The sequence below is a fragment of the Marasmius oreades genome, chromosome 1 (genome assembly GCF_018924745.1).
Source record: "Marasmius oreades isolate 03SP1 chromosome 1, whole genome shotgun sequence".
NCBI classification, from domain to species: Eukaryota; Fungi; Basidiomycota; class Agaricomycetes; order Agaricales; family Marasmiaceae; genus Marasmius; species Marasmius oreades.
Window position 1 is genome coordinate 4,205,832 of NC_057323.1, and position 13,270 is coordinate 4,219,101.

At 47.9% G+C, this 13,270-nt stretch overlaps 6 protein-coding genes across 8 annotated transcripts; 1 reads left to right on the forward strand and 5 right to left on the reverse strand.

The window, feature by feature from the left end:
* Positions 1–47: 47 nt before the first annotated feature.
* E1B28_001523 (uncharacterized protein) lies at positions 48–1,465 on the reverse strand (the record flags this gene model as incomplete). Its single annotated transcript, XM_043147464.1, has 4 exons — positions 48–553; positions 615–888; positions 951–1,353; positions 1,413–1,465. 4 exons carry the CDS (start codon positions 1,463–1,465, stop codon positions 48–50), a joined length of 1,236 nt encoding a protein of 411 aa, XP_043016173.1.
* Positions 1,466–1,684: 219 nt separating this feature from the next.
* On the reverse strand, positions 1,685–5,911 carry E1B28_001524 (uncharacterized protein). Its single transcript, XM_043147465.1, has 22 exons — positions 5,770–5,911; positions 5,615–5,704; positions 5,546–5,560; positions 5,304–5,491; positions 5,090–5,246; positions 4,834–5,034; positions 4,700–4,773; positions 4,562–4,644; positions 4,315–4,506; positions 4,248–4,256; positions 4,000–4,193; positions 3,843–3,947; positions 3,765–3,781; positions 3,583–3,704; positions 3,487–3,506; positions 3,375–3,433; positions 3,217–3,322; positions 2,942–3,170; positions 2,751–2,884; positions 2,629–2,701; positions 2,534–2,553; positions 1,685–2,479 (listed from the first exon to the last, which is right to left on the reverse strand). Exons 1-22 carry the CDS (start codon positions 5,849–5,851, stop codon positions 1,785–1,787), a joined length of 2,865 nt encoding a protein of 954 aa, XP_043016174.1. The 5' UTR covers positions 5,852–5,911; the 3' UTR covers positions 1,685–1,784.
* A 299-nt stretch (positions 5,912–6,210) lies between these two features.
* On the reverse strand, positions 6,211–7,690 carry E1B28_001525 (uncharacterized protein). The gene is made up of 9 exons (XM_043147466.1): positions 7,596–7,690; positions 7,493–7,549; positions 7,398–7,443; positions 7,298–7,343; positions 7,073–7,235; positions 6,839–7,008; positions 6,685–6,786; positions 6,557–6,629; positions 6,211–6,500 (listed from the first exon to the last, which is right to left on the reverse strand). Exons 1-9 carry the CDS (start codon positions 7,662–7,664, stop codon positions 6,432–6,434), a joined length of 795 nt encoding a protein of 264 aa, XP_043016175.1. The 5' UTR covers positions 7,665–7,690; the 3' UTR covers positions 6,211–6,431.
* A 117-nt stretch (positions 7,691–7,807) lies between these two features.
* E1B28_001526 (uncharacterized protein) lies at positions 7,808–9,688 on the reverse strand. 3 transcript variants are annotated; one of them, XM_043147467.1, is made up of 6 exons: positions 9,311–9,688; positions 9,143–9,256; positions 8,709–9,092; positions 8,309–8,655; positions 8,124–8,262; positions 7,808–8,061 (listed from the first exon to the last, which is right to left on the reverse strand). In XM_043147467.1, the coding sequence occupies exons 1-6, from the start codon at positions 9,656–9,658 to the stop codon at positions 7,882–7,884; spliced, it is 1,512 nt and encodes a 503-aa protein (XP_043016176.1). In that variant the 5' UTR covers positions 9,659–9,688; the 3' UTR covers positions 7,808–7,881. The 3 variants fall into 3 exon arrangements, with proteins under 3 accessions (XP_043016176.1, XP_043016178.1, XP_043016177.1); XM_043147469.1 differs by having other exon boundaries at positions 8,124–8,154; positions 8,203–8,262; positions 9,143–9,651; XM_043147468.1 differs by having other exon boundaries at positions 8,124–8,655.
* Positions 9,689–9,806: 118 nt separating this feature from the next.
* E1B28_001527 (uncharacterized protein) lies at positions 9,807–12,021 on the forward strand (the record flags this gene model as incomplete). The annotated part of the gene is made up of 8 exons (XM_043147470.1): positions 9,807–9,911; positions 9,960–10,074; positions 10,135–10,302; positions 10,357–10,477; positions 10,525–10,751; positions 10,800–11,023; positions 11,077–11,248; positions 11,327–12,021. The coding sequence occupies 8 exons, from the start codon at positions 9,807–9,809 to the stop codon at positions 12,019–12,021; spliced, it is 1,827 nt and encodes a 608-aa protein (XP_043016179.1).
* Positions 12,022–12,097: 76 nt separating this feature from the next.
* On the reverse strand, positions 12,098–13,225 carry E1B28_001528 (uncharacterized protein; the record flags this gene model as incomplete). Its single annotated transcript, XM_043147471.1, has 3 exons — positions 12,098–12,269; positions 12,324–12,538; positions 12,593–13,225. The coding sequence occupies 3 exons, from the start codon at positions 13,223–13,225 to the stop codon at positions 12,098–12,100; spliced, it is 1,020 nt and encodes a 339-aa protein (XP_043016180.1).
* Positions 13,226–13,270: the final 45 nt, after the last annotated feature.

The window sequence follows — 13,270 nt, forward strand, 5'->3', positions numbered from 1 at the left end:
TGATATAGATACACTCATGAGGATATGTGAACTGGAACGAGAAAGGATCATGTCGCTGTGGTACCAGTGGTACCAGACGATCGAAGCTTCTCTTCCCCCTCCTCCCGTCGCGCGGTTTCATCATCCCGTCGAACATTCTCTGTTGCCCTCAAGGCCTCCTGGGCCTCCTTTTTCAGCTTCGATTCCTCCGCAGCTTGCTTTTCCGCGTCCATACGCTTACTAGATTCTTCCTCGAGGAGGGTTTCAACATTCCTCAAATTGGATTTCGCCCTGGAAGCCTCCGCATGTGCTTGCGCCAACTGATCGGAAAGGCGAATTGATAACTGAACGGCATCATTCGCTTGCTGTCTAAGTGATGCAATCTCGTTTTGGAGCTTTTCAATCGTGGCGTAACCGTTCCCGTCCAACGTAGAATCCCCAGCTCCAGTTGGGTATAACGTCAGCCCAACCAGAGACGAACGGCGCTCGAACGGATGTAATATCTGAGTAGAATCCCTCTCCTCGTCGCTGTCCAGTAATTCATCCTCCGAGCGACCATGCATATTTATATCGCCTGTGAATGTCAAATTGTTCATCGACAGCATCTCCCCAAGATCATGATTTTTTTCACTTACTGGTCGTTGCACCGGATGAAGATCCTGTAAGCGGCGGAGGTTCTGAATCCTTCCGTGGCCGGCCACGGCGTTTGAGGTCCAGCTCTTTAACGACGGGGGCAGTGGGTGGGGCCGCATCTTTATTCTTATTCGGTCGACCTCGTTTTCGCGGGCGTTTTGTACCTGGAGGTGCTGCAAGATTCACGGTCCAATAAGATCCAAATCCAGGATCTGTCACGGGTCGAGGTTGCCGTTCAAATAAACGATTAAGTGAAAGGTGATGTCGCACGGATTGCTACACGAGTACGCGGGTGAGAAACAGACGTCAAACACAAACACAGTACCATCAGAACATACCTTCCAAGTTTGACCCGCTGTTCGATAGTAGGCGTACTTCCCCTCCATCGCTGCATATATTTCGCGGATCGTTAAACGTTTCCGAGGACTTCCAAGGATAGCGCAGCGTAAGATGACGGGTAGTGTATGTTGAGGTCGACCTTCTGTGTCTGGGAGACATGCGAGGGTGTCAGGACAATTTGGATGTGGTCTGTGGTCGGGGTTGTGGGGAATATTTGGGACGTGTATATCTTCTGGAACATGGTCATCGTCAGGTGGAATGTCGTCTGCATTCATGTCTTCCTCTTCGTGTGGATCCTCAGGATGATGCGCAGTGATCTCGTCGCTGGCAGTCGAGCCGGGGGATGATGGGTTTTCTTCTGGTTGGGAATGTAGGGGTGAATGCTCGTTTTCAGACGGGGACCTACAAGGAGGACAAGAAAGGGTAAGACTCGGGTGAGAATGAAATAAAAAACCAAATACATTGGGGGCAATTTTCGATTTACAGGATTGAGGAGATTACTGAGGCTAGACATCGTGGTGCATGAAAAGAATGCGGGTACAGTTGTCTTTATGTTGTGGGTCCATCGTGTGTTACATAATTATGGTCATTGTTCTTTTCAATCAGAAATCGATCAATCCTACTTGTGCACCCTGTGGACCCTGTCCAAGCAAGCGTAATCTGACTCGACGAGGTCCCCGCCTATAGCGTCAGCTGTTCTCTCCTCTAAAGGCAATCTCTCACGCAACAGCTCTTTGTATCTCGAAATGGGCATCATTGTTTACACGCTTCAGGCGCATGTTCTACAATACAAAAAAAACATATCATACGTACAAATAAACACAATGATATCACTAGAGTCCATACTGATAGTTATACGAATAATCTGGTTGTACAGTTCCCTGCGTTGTCGGTTGTATCCATTCTTCACCTCCGAGAATTCGTTGCGACTCCGGTATTGCTGATCCAGGGTACCCGTGGAGGTTACTTGTTCGCGAGTAGCCTCCTACGTCCCCAGCCACATGTGCAAATGGCGGCAGTTGTTGAGGCTGCACCGGTCGCTGTTGAACCTGTCGAACCTGATGTTGCATCGGAGGTGCACCCCTCGGCGTTAGTCCCGGTTGTTTGTCTTCACCAGGTCGTGGCCACCATTCATAACCTGGATAATAGGAAGCCGATGGTCCCATCCCCGGTACATCGAGCCCGAGCATGTGCGCCATGATTCGGGTGCCCAAATCTTGTACACCCTGCACATCAGCAAGTGAAGGCTGCTGTTGTTGACTGAGTCGTTGATGATTCCCATCGACGCCGAACGTTTCTCGCTGGAGATAATCTGAACTTTTCTCTTGTCCGAAAGCGTCATCTGCAGGACGTTTGATTCTGTCCCCGGACGGCACCAAAGGCTGAGTCGACTCATACTCGAGTTTTACGCCGCTGAGAAGATCCAACGCTCGAGCTGCACTTGGCCAGAGCACCCCCATCTCGTTCAACGCCGTCATACACTGCCGTAGTCCTTGAGAAGCCTGGGGATTTGAAGGCCGCAGCGTCACTGAATAGAGAAACAGGCGTCAACAATGATTCTACAAGAAGGAGATAAACGCACACGTTAATATATGCATGATTCTGTGTGGAAAGAATCCAAAGGAAGGACCCAGAGTCAGGACAAAAAGCCCCCATATATGTCAAGAGAGAACCCACCCGGTGGCAAGCATGTACGCCGATAAGAATGGAGACGCCCTTTTCAGTGTAAATGTCTCGCACCAAGCGTTCACTACGAAATGAGAACCTTTGATGCATCTCCCTGCTGTAAAGGAACTTACCTATTGCGCTAATGCGACTGGCAGCCGTTTGAGCAAGGTCAAATGCCTTCAACGCAATCGTTGATTTACGTGAAGTCGACGAAAAGTCAGCACTGGGTGAATTTGCCGAAGAAGCTCCCTTCCAATTAGGAATGCTGTAGAAAAATGTCGATCAGAGTTCGTTGGAAGGCTACCTGCATCAAATCACCCACAAAGCACGGTTCAATAATAGCACTGCGCCCCAGTAACGGATGTGGACGAAGAGGACGTGCGGAGGTGGCACTCTCCGTTTACTGTTCAGGTCGAACTGAAGAGCTTCAGGAAGTCTGAGATACCACTGGTCCAATCTGGTCTCTAACTCTGCATACAGAGACCGACGTGACATTCTCTGCGATGAACGAACAGGATAAATGTGAGTAATGATATCACCAATTATTGTGACTGTAATATGTCAGCATTTGACTCCGCGGAACAAAAATCGACTTACACAACGTCGAAGTAGCATTAAATGTCAGCATTATTTTTCCAGGAACCGCAGTATAGGCCACATCAAACGAGTCGGATCTCAAGGGCTGCCAAGGCTCTTCATCGTACTAATAAGGACAGGATTCAATGATGGACCATGGATCAGAACAAAAGATATACTTCAGTAATTTCTGGGAGTGGAGTGTCATAGTCCTCTTCTCTTATGATAATGGGACGCCCTTCAGTGGAGTTTGAATAACTGTTCAAAACGACAACACATAGACAAACTTACCCATATAGACCGAGCCATATCTGACATTGAATTGAGAAAGAAAGAAAAAGTCAGTTTCAAACATAAATGAGGTGACCTCTCCGAGTCGATACCTACCTATCCGCTAGGCAGCATATCCACCATATTTGTCGGCGAGTTTGCGTTTCGTCTCGCGCAAATAAATCATGTCCGTGCTGTTTCCAGCGATCGGAGTTGGTGTTCAAACCCAAATCTATCGCCTTTCCGCCACACCAGGTAAGAATTCATTCTGGGTGTGGTAATTGCGGGAGAAAACGAACCATGCGGATCGCCATGCCTGTAAACGTTAAAACGCGTGAGGAAACTTTGAGGGACTGACTGCTGGGCCATCTACTGACCGATATATATCCAGCCCTGTTCCATACTGCCAACGCCAAATTCCCTGTATCCCAACAGGAGTAATGATTGAACGGTGGATGGCCGAGAACGATCAAAAATTTTTGCTGCATGGCAATCAGAATAAGCCGTCGTGAACCCATAGGGCACGGCACTCACTTAATATAGCTCTCGCGCTGTTTAGGTATTCAATGCCAGCTTCCCACATATTGCCATTGGAGGGCAGCGGTTCAATGTTATCGACAAACCGGGCTGTGATCGCAAACATCGAGAGGAGAAGAAGGTCATCAGCTTGTTGAGATGACTCTGGTTTCGGCGAGGAAAATTTCGCAGGGGGTGGCTCCGGTGTCCGCCTGAGATGTGAGATTGATTAGGGCCATAATGGATCAACAACAGCAGTTATGTACCCCTGTTTTCTATCAGAAAGTAATTCACGGTCATCCGAGAAAACCATCAAGAATAAGTCTAACGTACCTTGCCTCATACTCTGTTAAGAAGCGGCTCTTGTGGATAACAGGGTAAACAGGATGGATGTAGGTGAAGTAAAGATTAATGAGGTGATCCTGCAACGCTACTGGCGGAAGAACCACATCCAAGTCATAATCTTGTGCTACTTGAGCAATGTGATCTTTGGAAGGTGGCCAGACCCTAGCCATGGGCAGCATCCTGTAAATATATGAAATAAATACCTGGAGAGCTGGGGAGCTATATGTAAGTTTACCATATCCCTCCTTCATTACGCTCATCGGTCCTATTATCTTTGCTCAGTAAGTGTAAACCGCTAGCTTTTCCGTGGAAGCGAATCTACGAGGGGAAGGTGTGTGATTTCGAACAGCGTTTCAGAATTAAAGAAGGAGACCTCTTGGTTCTCGGTGAGGGACAGTTCACCAATCCCCTCTGTCGGATCCTTCAACGAATCGTGCTCGTCTGAATCTGTCATGATGACGATCAAACTCAATCATTCGAGCGACAGACGTCAAAGGAGAGCAATACCTGACGTAGGATCCAGTGTATACATGTCATTCCAGTCCACTGGCGAAGCCTCGAGTCGTCTTCGCTGGGAGGCGGGTTGACCGGGCTGACTTGACGTAGAGCAGCTACCATATAATGGTGACGAAGTTGAGCTGGAGGACGCGAGTCGTTTTGACAGGTTGTCTTGCCATTCTTGCGTTGGAGCGACGGCGAGTCCGCGATCTTATATACAAAGTGAGCAAATCTTCTTGGATAAAGAACAGGGAGAAGAGCTAACCTTGATTAGAAGATACCTTTTCGCGGGAGAGTCTTGACTGCCTCCGCGTTCGAGATTGATCGCGATTACTGTTCACTGTGTCATTACTTCGAAGTACAGAAGCAAAAAAATCCTCTTTTGTAGAATTCTGAGCCTGGAACCTCCGCCCGGATGGACCCTAAACGTAGGCCAGATCAGCGTCCTGCATACTTGAGGCAAAGGAAGGTAAACGGACGTATGGGCCCATGTCCACCCTTGCAAGAATCTCCCTGGCAAGGTCATCTTGTCGTAGGTCCGCAACGACACTTCTAACTCGGGGATCGGGACATTGGAGAATAGCCCCAAGCAGAGATTCGACCTGGTGCCACCTCTGTTCAATGGCATGAATGTAGCCTTTTGGTGGGCCACGTTTGTAGCTTGGTCCTGAAAGAACGATCAGCCACGGTACAGTATTCGGTCAAGCTGGGGGAAACGCACCTAGAAAAGTGCATGCTACGTAAAGATGTTAGTGTAAATGATAGGGAAATTGAGGGCGTCAGAACGCACCAGTTCCAGTCAAGGCACAACTTTTGCACGGAGCTCCTTCACCAGCACCTCTTTCGCATTTGCTCTTCGTTTTCCTGCACTGATCACAGGCTAGAAAGTATGCCCGATGTATGAGAACTGATGGATCGAGAAAGGAGAGTACGAATGATACGTGCCTCGGCTGCTCCGCTTTCTCGACGTGCTCAAGGATTCATGACCCTCGCCATCGTCGGAAGCATCTGACTCGTGCCAGTCCATGGAAGGGGTCAAGCGGAGAGAAAGAGATGGTGATGGTTTAGGTCCAAGTGGATGTCAAACAGTCAAAGCAAGTGAAATGCAGATCAAAAGTATGTGAATTAGATTAGCTAATTTCGGTCCTAAAACCGACTGTGTTTGGGTGCATCTGATCGGGATTAACCCAGGAAAGGATAACAAAGCCGGCGGGCACCGACCGATCTGTCGTTCTAGTCTATTAGCTCTTGAGAGTGATTTGAACCAAGTTTCATACCGAATATCTATATCCTAAATTTCCACTCAGGAACCTCATTAAAGGGTTTTCAATGCAGCATCCGTGGCTGCTGGAGCAACGTGTGAAGAGCTACGTAAGGGCCAGGTACTTTGCAAAGAATCTCAAAGTCCGCTCGGATTTGTCGTCATGGTACTAGGGTAAGTATACACGCTCGCATGCACACTGAATGCCTCACTGGATTGACGTGAGAGGATAAGTTTCTTTCAGTTTAGTCACCAATTCTACAAATTGTCCATCCAACTGTCCTGGCATCTTTAACAAGCCCCATCTCTAGTTTACAAGTCCTGGTTCCTTTCCATAGGATGTAGATCACTTCAGGGGGCTGTAAGAGAGCGGTGCAAGAATGAAGGAGTCCATGGTTTTCGCGAGTTGCGCGGTCTGGATTGTCGAACTCAGTATTCGATGATCGGTACAGGATGAATACGCTCCCTCACCTTGTCCACGGTTTCAGCCCAGCCATCCGTTTGCCATGCCGCCTCGCGAATTTCTTTTCTGTGTTGCAAACTCCTATAAGGGCTGTATTAGTAGCATCATGAAAGGCTTGCAAGGTGTTTCAACCCACGAATACTGCCACAGGTGGTGGACCTCGTGTAGCCGTCCAACTTGCGAAAACCACGCTCCGACGGGGGTCACGTACTTCCGACGTGCCTCAATCCCCCTCCGCCTGGATTATAAATTTCAGGAGGTTTTTTGGAAACAGGTAATAACCGAACTACCAGGCGTGCTCCCAATCTAGCAAAGTTCCTGGTACAAGTTGGTAAGTTCTCAGTTCGAATATACCTCCTTGAGAATGAGGAGGAGCAGTGGGAAAGAAAGCGAATTCTTGATTCAGTTGAGAGGTGCGTGAGTTCACGTAAGGCAACATGGCTTCATATGATTTCATATGCTAAGTGGATGGCGGCGTCCTTGGTGAGTTTCTTGTCGACAACCAACATTCGGTGAGTACATACCTCAGACCCTCGAACGAGCGCGGTAGTCTTGTCGAATCCGCCATAGTTCTCGTACTCGAGTATGTGGAAGAAGGCATCCCTATCTCCGACTTCAGTTTGCCAACTTCCTGTCAACTTGACATGCATCCTCTCGTCTTTCACAATTCCCATGTAGTACTTCTCTCTGAGAATGAGATCGCCGTGAGATGCATTGACAAGGAGCCCAGAGCTATGAGAGATCCTCACGCAGCCTCCTTGTATTCCTTTCTCTTGTCTGGCTTCACGCGATGGACTGAAAGATAAATTCAGACAGGACTTTCTGTTGGATGGTGGTGATTATTCGTACTTTCAAACTCGTGAACATATTTTCCGCGTCCGACAAGCCTCGAGTGCTAGAGTATGTGAGATTTTTCGAAACCCTTCTGTAAGGTGGAAGCCCACCTGTAAAATTTCTGCTTCACCTGCTTTCTTCGCTTCTGGTGAACCATGTAATAACGACTGTCGTGATGAGACAAATGGATTTGAACAGGAGATACGCGAATACCTGTACCGAGATCGACCGCCTTGAGGTTCCAGCAAGTAGCTTCGAGGTACACGTTCGAATCATGAGCATGGTGGAGTTTTTAGAAAAGATACTTCGGTCCGGTTTACCCCGTGACAGAATGTGCGGTAACACGTACGCCTGCCACAATTGCAACTCAAGGTTGTCCTTGTGTGCCACATTGGAGGCATATGAATGATTAAAATACTATTTATCTGCGGTCATCAGAAGCAATGGAAAGGCTCTATTCGACAACAGCAATAGCCAAAAAAAAATCGTAGTCACGCGCTCAGCGACCTCGCATCCACATCTCGTATATGCACCACAGACCCGCCGCGTCCTCTTCGAACTGAATTTGGAATGCATAATAACCTGCGAGCGAAATGGAAGTGCTGACGTAGCATTCCTTCAAACCACCCTCTCGACCAAGTCCATGGCATACAGATCGAGTATCAATCCTTTGTTGCTTCTGAAGGACAAGGACAACCACCATCAGGTCAGGAAGTCGTTGCAAAGGAAGACACAACTTACAAGATCTCCCTTTCCGAGAAGTCGAAAAGAACTGTTGAGAATGAGGGCCTCGGCGACTACATCAACCAAGAACACCAACTCAGTTTGCTTCCACTTCGGCGTTGCGTCCAAAAAATCTAACGAGATATACTCTCCCTTTCTAACAAATTCTGAGTCCCCTGAAAGAAGTGACTCTAAGGACGAACTTAGCACTGCCACGACAAAATCCAGTTTCTGGGTTCCCATCAACAGCATAGGACGGTGGATGGTTCAAGTAGAGATCGAGTTCCTTTCCATTGATAGATTGAATATTCTTCTCTTGTATCTCCAGTATGTTGCGCGTGGACTGTACCTCAGTCTTCGGTTCGTTGGGTAACATGCTGATTGAAGTCTCTAGTAAGCAAACGGCACCAACACATGGTGCCATCGATGAGGAGGACGGAGAAGTCGGTCTGGACTGAACGTAGGGTATGTCCTGAATCTGTGCGGGTAAAGAAATACATGGGGGATGTTCACAGAGCAGTACGGACTCCAGGAGGTCTGCAGCTCGTAGCTGGATTTCGGCTGAATCATCAACATCGCGATGTAGTAAAGTCCATCACTTACGATGTGCCGATTATTTCTTTCGAGCCCCTCCTGCCCGACTGTAAAAGGTAGTCCGCCACCTAATGGAATATTTTGATCGAACCAATTCTCGGTGAAAACATTACGGAGGATAGAGAAATAATTATCGGCCATTTTAAATTCGTCATCCGTAACGTTGAGCAGTCGCATTAAACTGAGAAAATCCTTCGCCTCTGAGCGGCGGATCATCGAACCGTACCCAAGCCAGCTGAAAGACGTATGAATCTTGGAGTTTAAGGTGATTCGCGACAAGGTGCTGGAAAGCATCTCATTGGGAGGTTGTAGGAAAATTCCGGAAACAGATAATTCTGAGATGCGAGAGCGTAGAGTATACAGAATTTCAGGAAGAACGAGATAATCGTCGTCCTGTAAAATGATTTAAATCATCAGATGCGAAAGGAGGTTGTGCAACTTACCTGAATAAAGCAAAACGGCGTTGAGGCTGCAACACAAGCCTCAAACCGTGCTCCAAAGTATGCATTAGTCGGCGAGTTGAACAACCTCAATTTATGCTGACACCCTAACTGCTCCTAAGTTCCATATGGATTCAAATCTGAGCCAAATGAGCAGGTAAAAACTCGAACTTGCGTGAGAACCGTTGCTGGATTATTATTCCAGATGAAGATTGTCGCCAAAATACCATCTAACATAGGATCACAAAGCAATGAGACGATTCGAACGACATTGGAAAGTCGTGTCCAGTTGAGAATCACGGCCGTAATATCTGCCGCTGTGGCATTGAGTTTCGTTAAATGTTGAAGCGAAAGGCGTTCAAGTGAAGACTCTGCTTCGTCAGCTCGAAATGAAGCAGGAAAGTGGGATTGCTGCTGAAGCTTCAAGAAGGTGTCTTTGGGCCCGAATCTGCAATATTTTATGCTCAAAAGAGCTGAAAGCGCCACAACGACGGCGAAGAAGAGATTTGGAGTACTCATGGATGTTGAACGTTAACGACGGTGTGAATTTCGCTCATAAGCTGCTTGCTCATCGCCACCCGTGAGCAGCGTCTATTGTATTTATATTTATTGATGGAAACTTTCAGTAATCCACATCCGGTACTCCGACCTTCTGTTTCTGCACGACATGCCAGCTATACAACTAAATTTGACGTGGACTCGGAGCGGCAGGTTCAATTTCACCACTAGAAGATCGTACGCAAATGTTGCCAGTTTGAAGCGCACTGCACAAGTACGTCCCTTCTGCCTATGTTGTTCATGTTCATCACCTTCTTTCCAGGCTCGAATATCAGCAATAGAGCGAACAAACCCGTTCCGCACTGCTCTCGTAGATTCCTTCCAGAGGAGGCATGATTACCTGAGGATTTCCATAACGGAACGGTGCAACCTGCGATGTGATTTGATGTCCCATATGATGGTATCTCAGGGGTTAACTTATCCTCTATTCTATTTAGGCTTCTATTGTATGCCTGAAGAAGGCGTAGAACTTACACCAAGTGCCAATCTGTTGACGAATGAAGAGATATTACGTCTGGCCGAATTATTCGTGAAGGCGGGAGTGACGAAGATTAGATTGACCGGTGGAGAGCCGACTGTTCGTAAAGGAGTTCTGGATATCATCGGTACGGCTCCACCAGTCCTATTTCTGTATCTTACACTGAAAAGTTCGGTTGAAGCTGGTCTAGATCAATTGCAACAGTTCGGTTTAACTTCGATTGCAATGACGAGCAATGGCATAGCATTACATCGACGGCTCCCAGATTTTATTGACAACGGATTGACACACCTCAATCTAAGGTAGAGAGACCTCTTTTGGACGGCTTTCACTGACGTTTCTCGTGCAGTCTTGACACCCTTGATCCATTCAAATTTGAATTCATGACCAAACGAAGGGGACATGAGGCCGTTTTGAAGACATTGGAAACCGCGTTGTCGTCACCAAAACTCCAAGCCGTGAAAATGAATGTTGTGGTCGTGAAGGGACTCAATGATGGCGAGGTTCTCGATTTTATTGAGCTGACAAAGGATGCTCCTCTGTCGGTTCGGTTCATTGAGTTCATGCCATTCACAGGTGATGCTTCTTCACTCAACCGACATGCTGTTGTTGATGGATAGATAGGGAACAATTGGGACAAGAAAAAGATGGTACCGTCATCCGTTCTGTTGGATCATATAATTGATAAGTATCCAACTGTTGCCCGGATATCGGACGAAGTGAACGACACCGCACGTTCTTGGAAGGTTCCTGGTTACAGCGGCTCTTTTGGATTCATTAGCAGCATGTCAGATCACTTCTGTTCTTCCTGCAACAGGTTGCGCATCACAGCGGATGGCCAAATCAAGGTGAGTTACAAAAAATCACATGCCTATCTTGATTACACACCGGCGAAAACTAGGTCTGTTTGTTCGATGACAAGGAAGTATCACTTCGAGATGCGCTGCGAAATGGTGCCACGGATGGCAGCTTGATGCAAATAATAGGACAGGCAGTGTTCGGAAAGCAGGAGAAGCACGTTCAGATGGAAGACATAAACGTTACAACGAATCGACCCATGATCCTAATAGGTGGTTGAGTATCTTTTATTTTAGTGTACTTGCCATTCGTCCAGCACGGAGTTTTCAATTGATGTAACCTTTGTCCTCCAGGTCTGAAGCGGAATATCCAGCATGTAAATTATAGCGTGCTTCGACGCAAACACCTCCTGCATTCGTGCACAACCTCTCAGTTACACACCAAATCATTCACCGCTCTGCATCTCAATCACGCTGTGGCATATTCTACACAAAGATCGAGGTTGACCCACCTCGACGACTCTGGACGCCCTAAGATGGTGGATGTCTCCAATAAACCTGACACGAAACGACAGGCCACGGCTATTGGTCGTATTTATATTCCACCCGTCGCGTATGATCTAATCACCTCGACTCACGACTCACCTAACAAAACTTCTAATCCCCTCGATGCGAACGCCAGAAAAGCCTTACAAAAAGGCGACGTGTTGACCGTAGCTCAGCTTGCTGCCATAATGGGCTCCAAACGGACTTCAGAACTTATTCCATTATGTCATCCGCTTCCTTTGTTGAACGCCGCCGTGACATTGGCACCTGAGCTTCGCACAGACTCTACAGGGGTCTCCCGCCATAGCATTGTATGTCGTGCGACCATCACATGTGAAGGAAAGACCGGTGTGGAAATGGAAGCCCTCACGGCCGTGTCCGTCGGGCTGTTGACGGTCTGGGACATGCTCAAAGCCGTCGCTGGGAAGGAGATGATTATTGGTGACATTTTGGTGGCCGATAAATCCGGCGGGAAAAGTGGCGATTTTCACAGATCAGAATGATAATACGACATCGTCTCAAATTCAGCCATTTCCTCATCTACGGTTGTATTCGGAGAGCAGACATGTATTTGTCCCATTACCAATGACCCTTCTCCGTCTCAATAAAGCCCAGCTCCAAAGCTTCCTCAAATACCACATTTGGTTTCTGGTATAATCCCATGAAGCCGATGCGATCGTATATTTTTCGAGCGCTATTCTCGACGCCCACATAGAGCACCACGGCGGTTTTCCCCCCGTCTGTCAAGGCGCTGTGTATCAATCGGTCAATCTTAGAGGAAACCCTGAAAAAAAGAGTCACCTACTTGTTTGTTGCGTAACGAACCAGTCGCTCCGCAAACCCTTGGTTCCTAGACTTGTTCAGAGTAAAAACTTTTGTAACTGCAGCAACATTCTCTGTCGCCCGAGTAGTCGCGCAAAAGGAGACGATTCTCCCTTTCGACTCGTAGACAAACAACTGTTTTCGAGAGATCAACAATCCCGATTCTATCATTGCCCTTTCAGTAGTAAGAGGGAAGTGCTAACGATATCCATCAGCACTCTAGCGCTGGGGTTCTCCACATAAAGGACTTACTGATGTTTCGGAAAACTTTTTGCACATCAGCGCTACTACGTCTTTGTCGTCGTCGTTGGCAAGTCGGATGGTGTCGTAGGCGGGGAGGTCATCCTGTAGGATGTGGATGGACTCAGCTGTACATACACCAAGTACAGCGTGGTAGTAAGGGTCTGGGACCTTTCGAAAGCCCGTGAGCGTTGTCCATACCGTCTCGAAAGCCTTCACGACTGACCGCTCGCCAAAAACGGAGAAAACCCGCCTGGGAGTCGCCAAAGAGATGAACTGAGTGGCAGCGGCCTTGATCACAGCGTCCATGCCCCCCTCGAGCAGGAACGGTCTGTTGCGAGGCATCCAAAGGAAAACAGGATAATTCCCTAGCTCTCCACACACGCACGACAAGACCAGACTCAAGAACGCTCCCTCCATCTTCTGGTTGGAATGCTTCCAGACAGTGATCCAGAAGGAAGAAGGTTCCTGAAGCCCGCCGACGTGGGCTTGAATGTCGCCTCTCACGAGTCGGCCTGGCGACGTCGTTCTCAACGACCAAGCGTGGGCAAGGACGATGTTGGCCGACGCCTCCTCGTCCTTGAGATGGGGGAATACCGCAGACAAAAAATCCTCAGCCAGAGAATGTTGGCGAACTTCCAACATCAGTGGAGGCAAATTGTTTGACCGGTATGTGACCGTCAGATTTTA

Excerpts from the sequence above, each read along its gene's own strand:
- E1B28_001524 (XM_043147465.1), bottom strand. The coding sequence starts at position 5,851 with ATGGACTGGCACGAGTCAGATGCTTCCGACGATGGCGAGGGTCATGAA. Across the intron at positions 4,645-4,699 it reads CCCTCACCGAGAACCAAGAG|ATTCGCTTCCACGGAAAAGC; the intron begins GTCTCCTTCTTT and ends TTCCCCTCGTAG. Across the intron at positions 2,885-2,941 it reads CTATTATTGAACCGTGCTTT|CATTCCTAATTGGAAGGGAG; the intron begins GTGGGTGATTTG and ends ATTTTTCTACAG.
- E1B28_001525 (XM_043147466.1), bottom strand. The coding sequence starts at position 7,664 with ATGCTCATGATTCGAACGTGTACCTCGAAGCTACTTGCTGGAACCTCA. Across the intron at positions 7,550-7,595 it reads GGCGGTCGATCTCGGTACAG|TCGTTATTACATGGTTCACC; the intron begins GTATTCGCGTAT and ends TCATCACGACAG. Across the intron at positions 7,344-7,397 it reads ATATGTTCACGAGTTTGAAA|TCCATCGCGTGAAGCCAGAC; the intron begins GTACGAATAATC and ends TTTATCTTTCAG.
- E1B28_001526 (XM_043147467.1), bottom strand. The coding sequence starts at position 9,658 with ATGAGTACTCCAAATCTCTTCTTCGCCGTCGTTGTGGCGCTTTCAGCT. Across the intron at positions 9,257-9,310 it reads CAGCAACGGTTCTCACGCAA|GAGCAGTTAGGGTGTCAGCA; the intron begins GTTCGAGTTTTT and ends TATGGAACTTAG. Across the intron at positions 8,263-8,308 it reads TTTTGTCGTGGCAGTGCTAA|AAAGGGAGAGTATATCTCGT; the intron begins GTTCGTCCTTAG and ends AGAATTTGTTAG.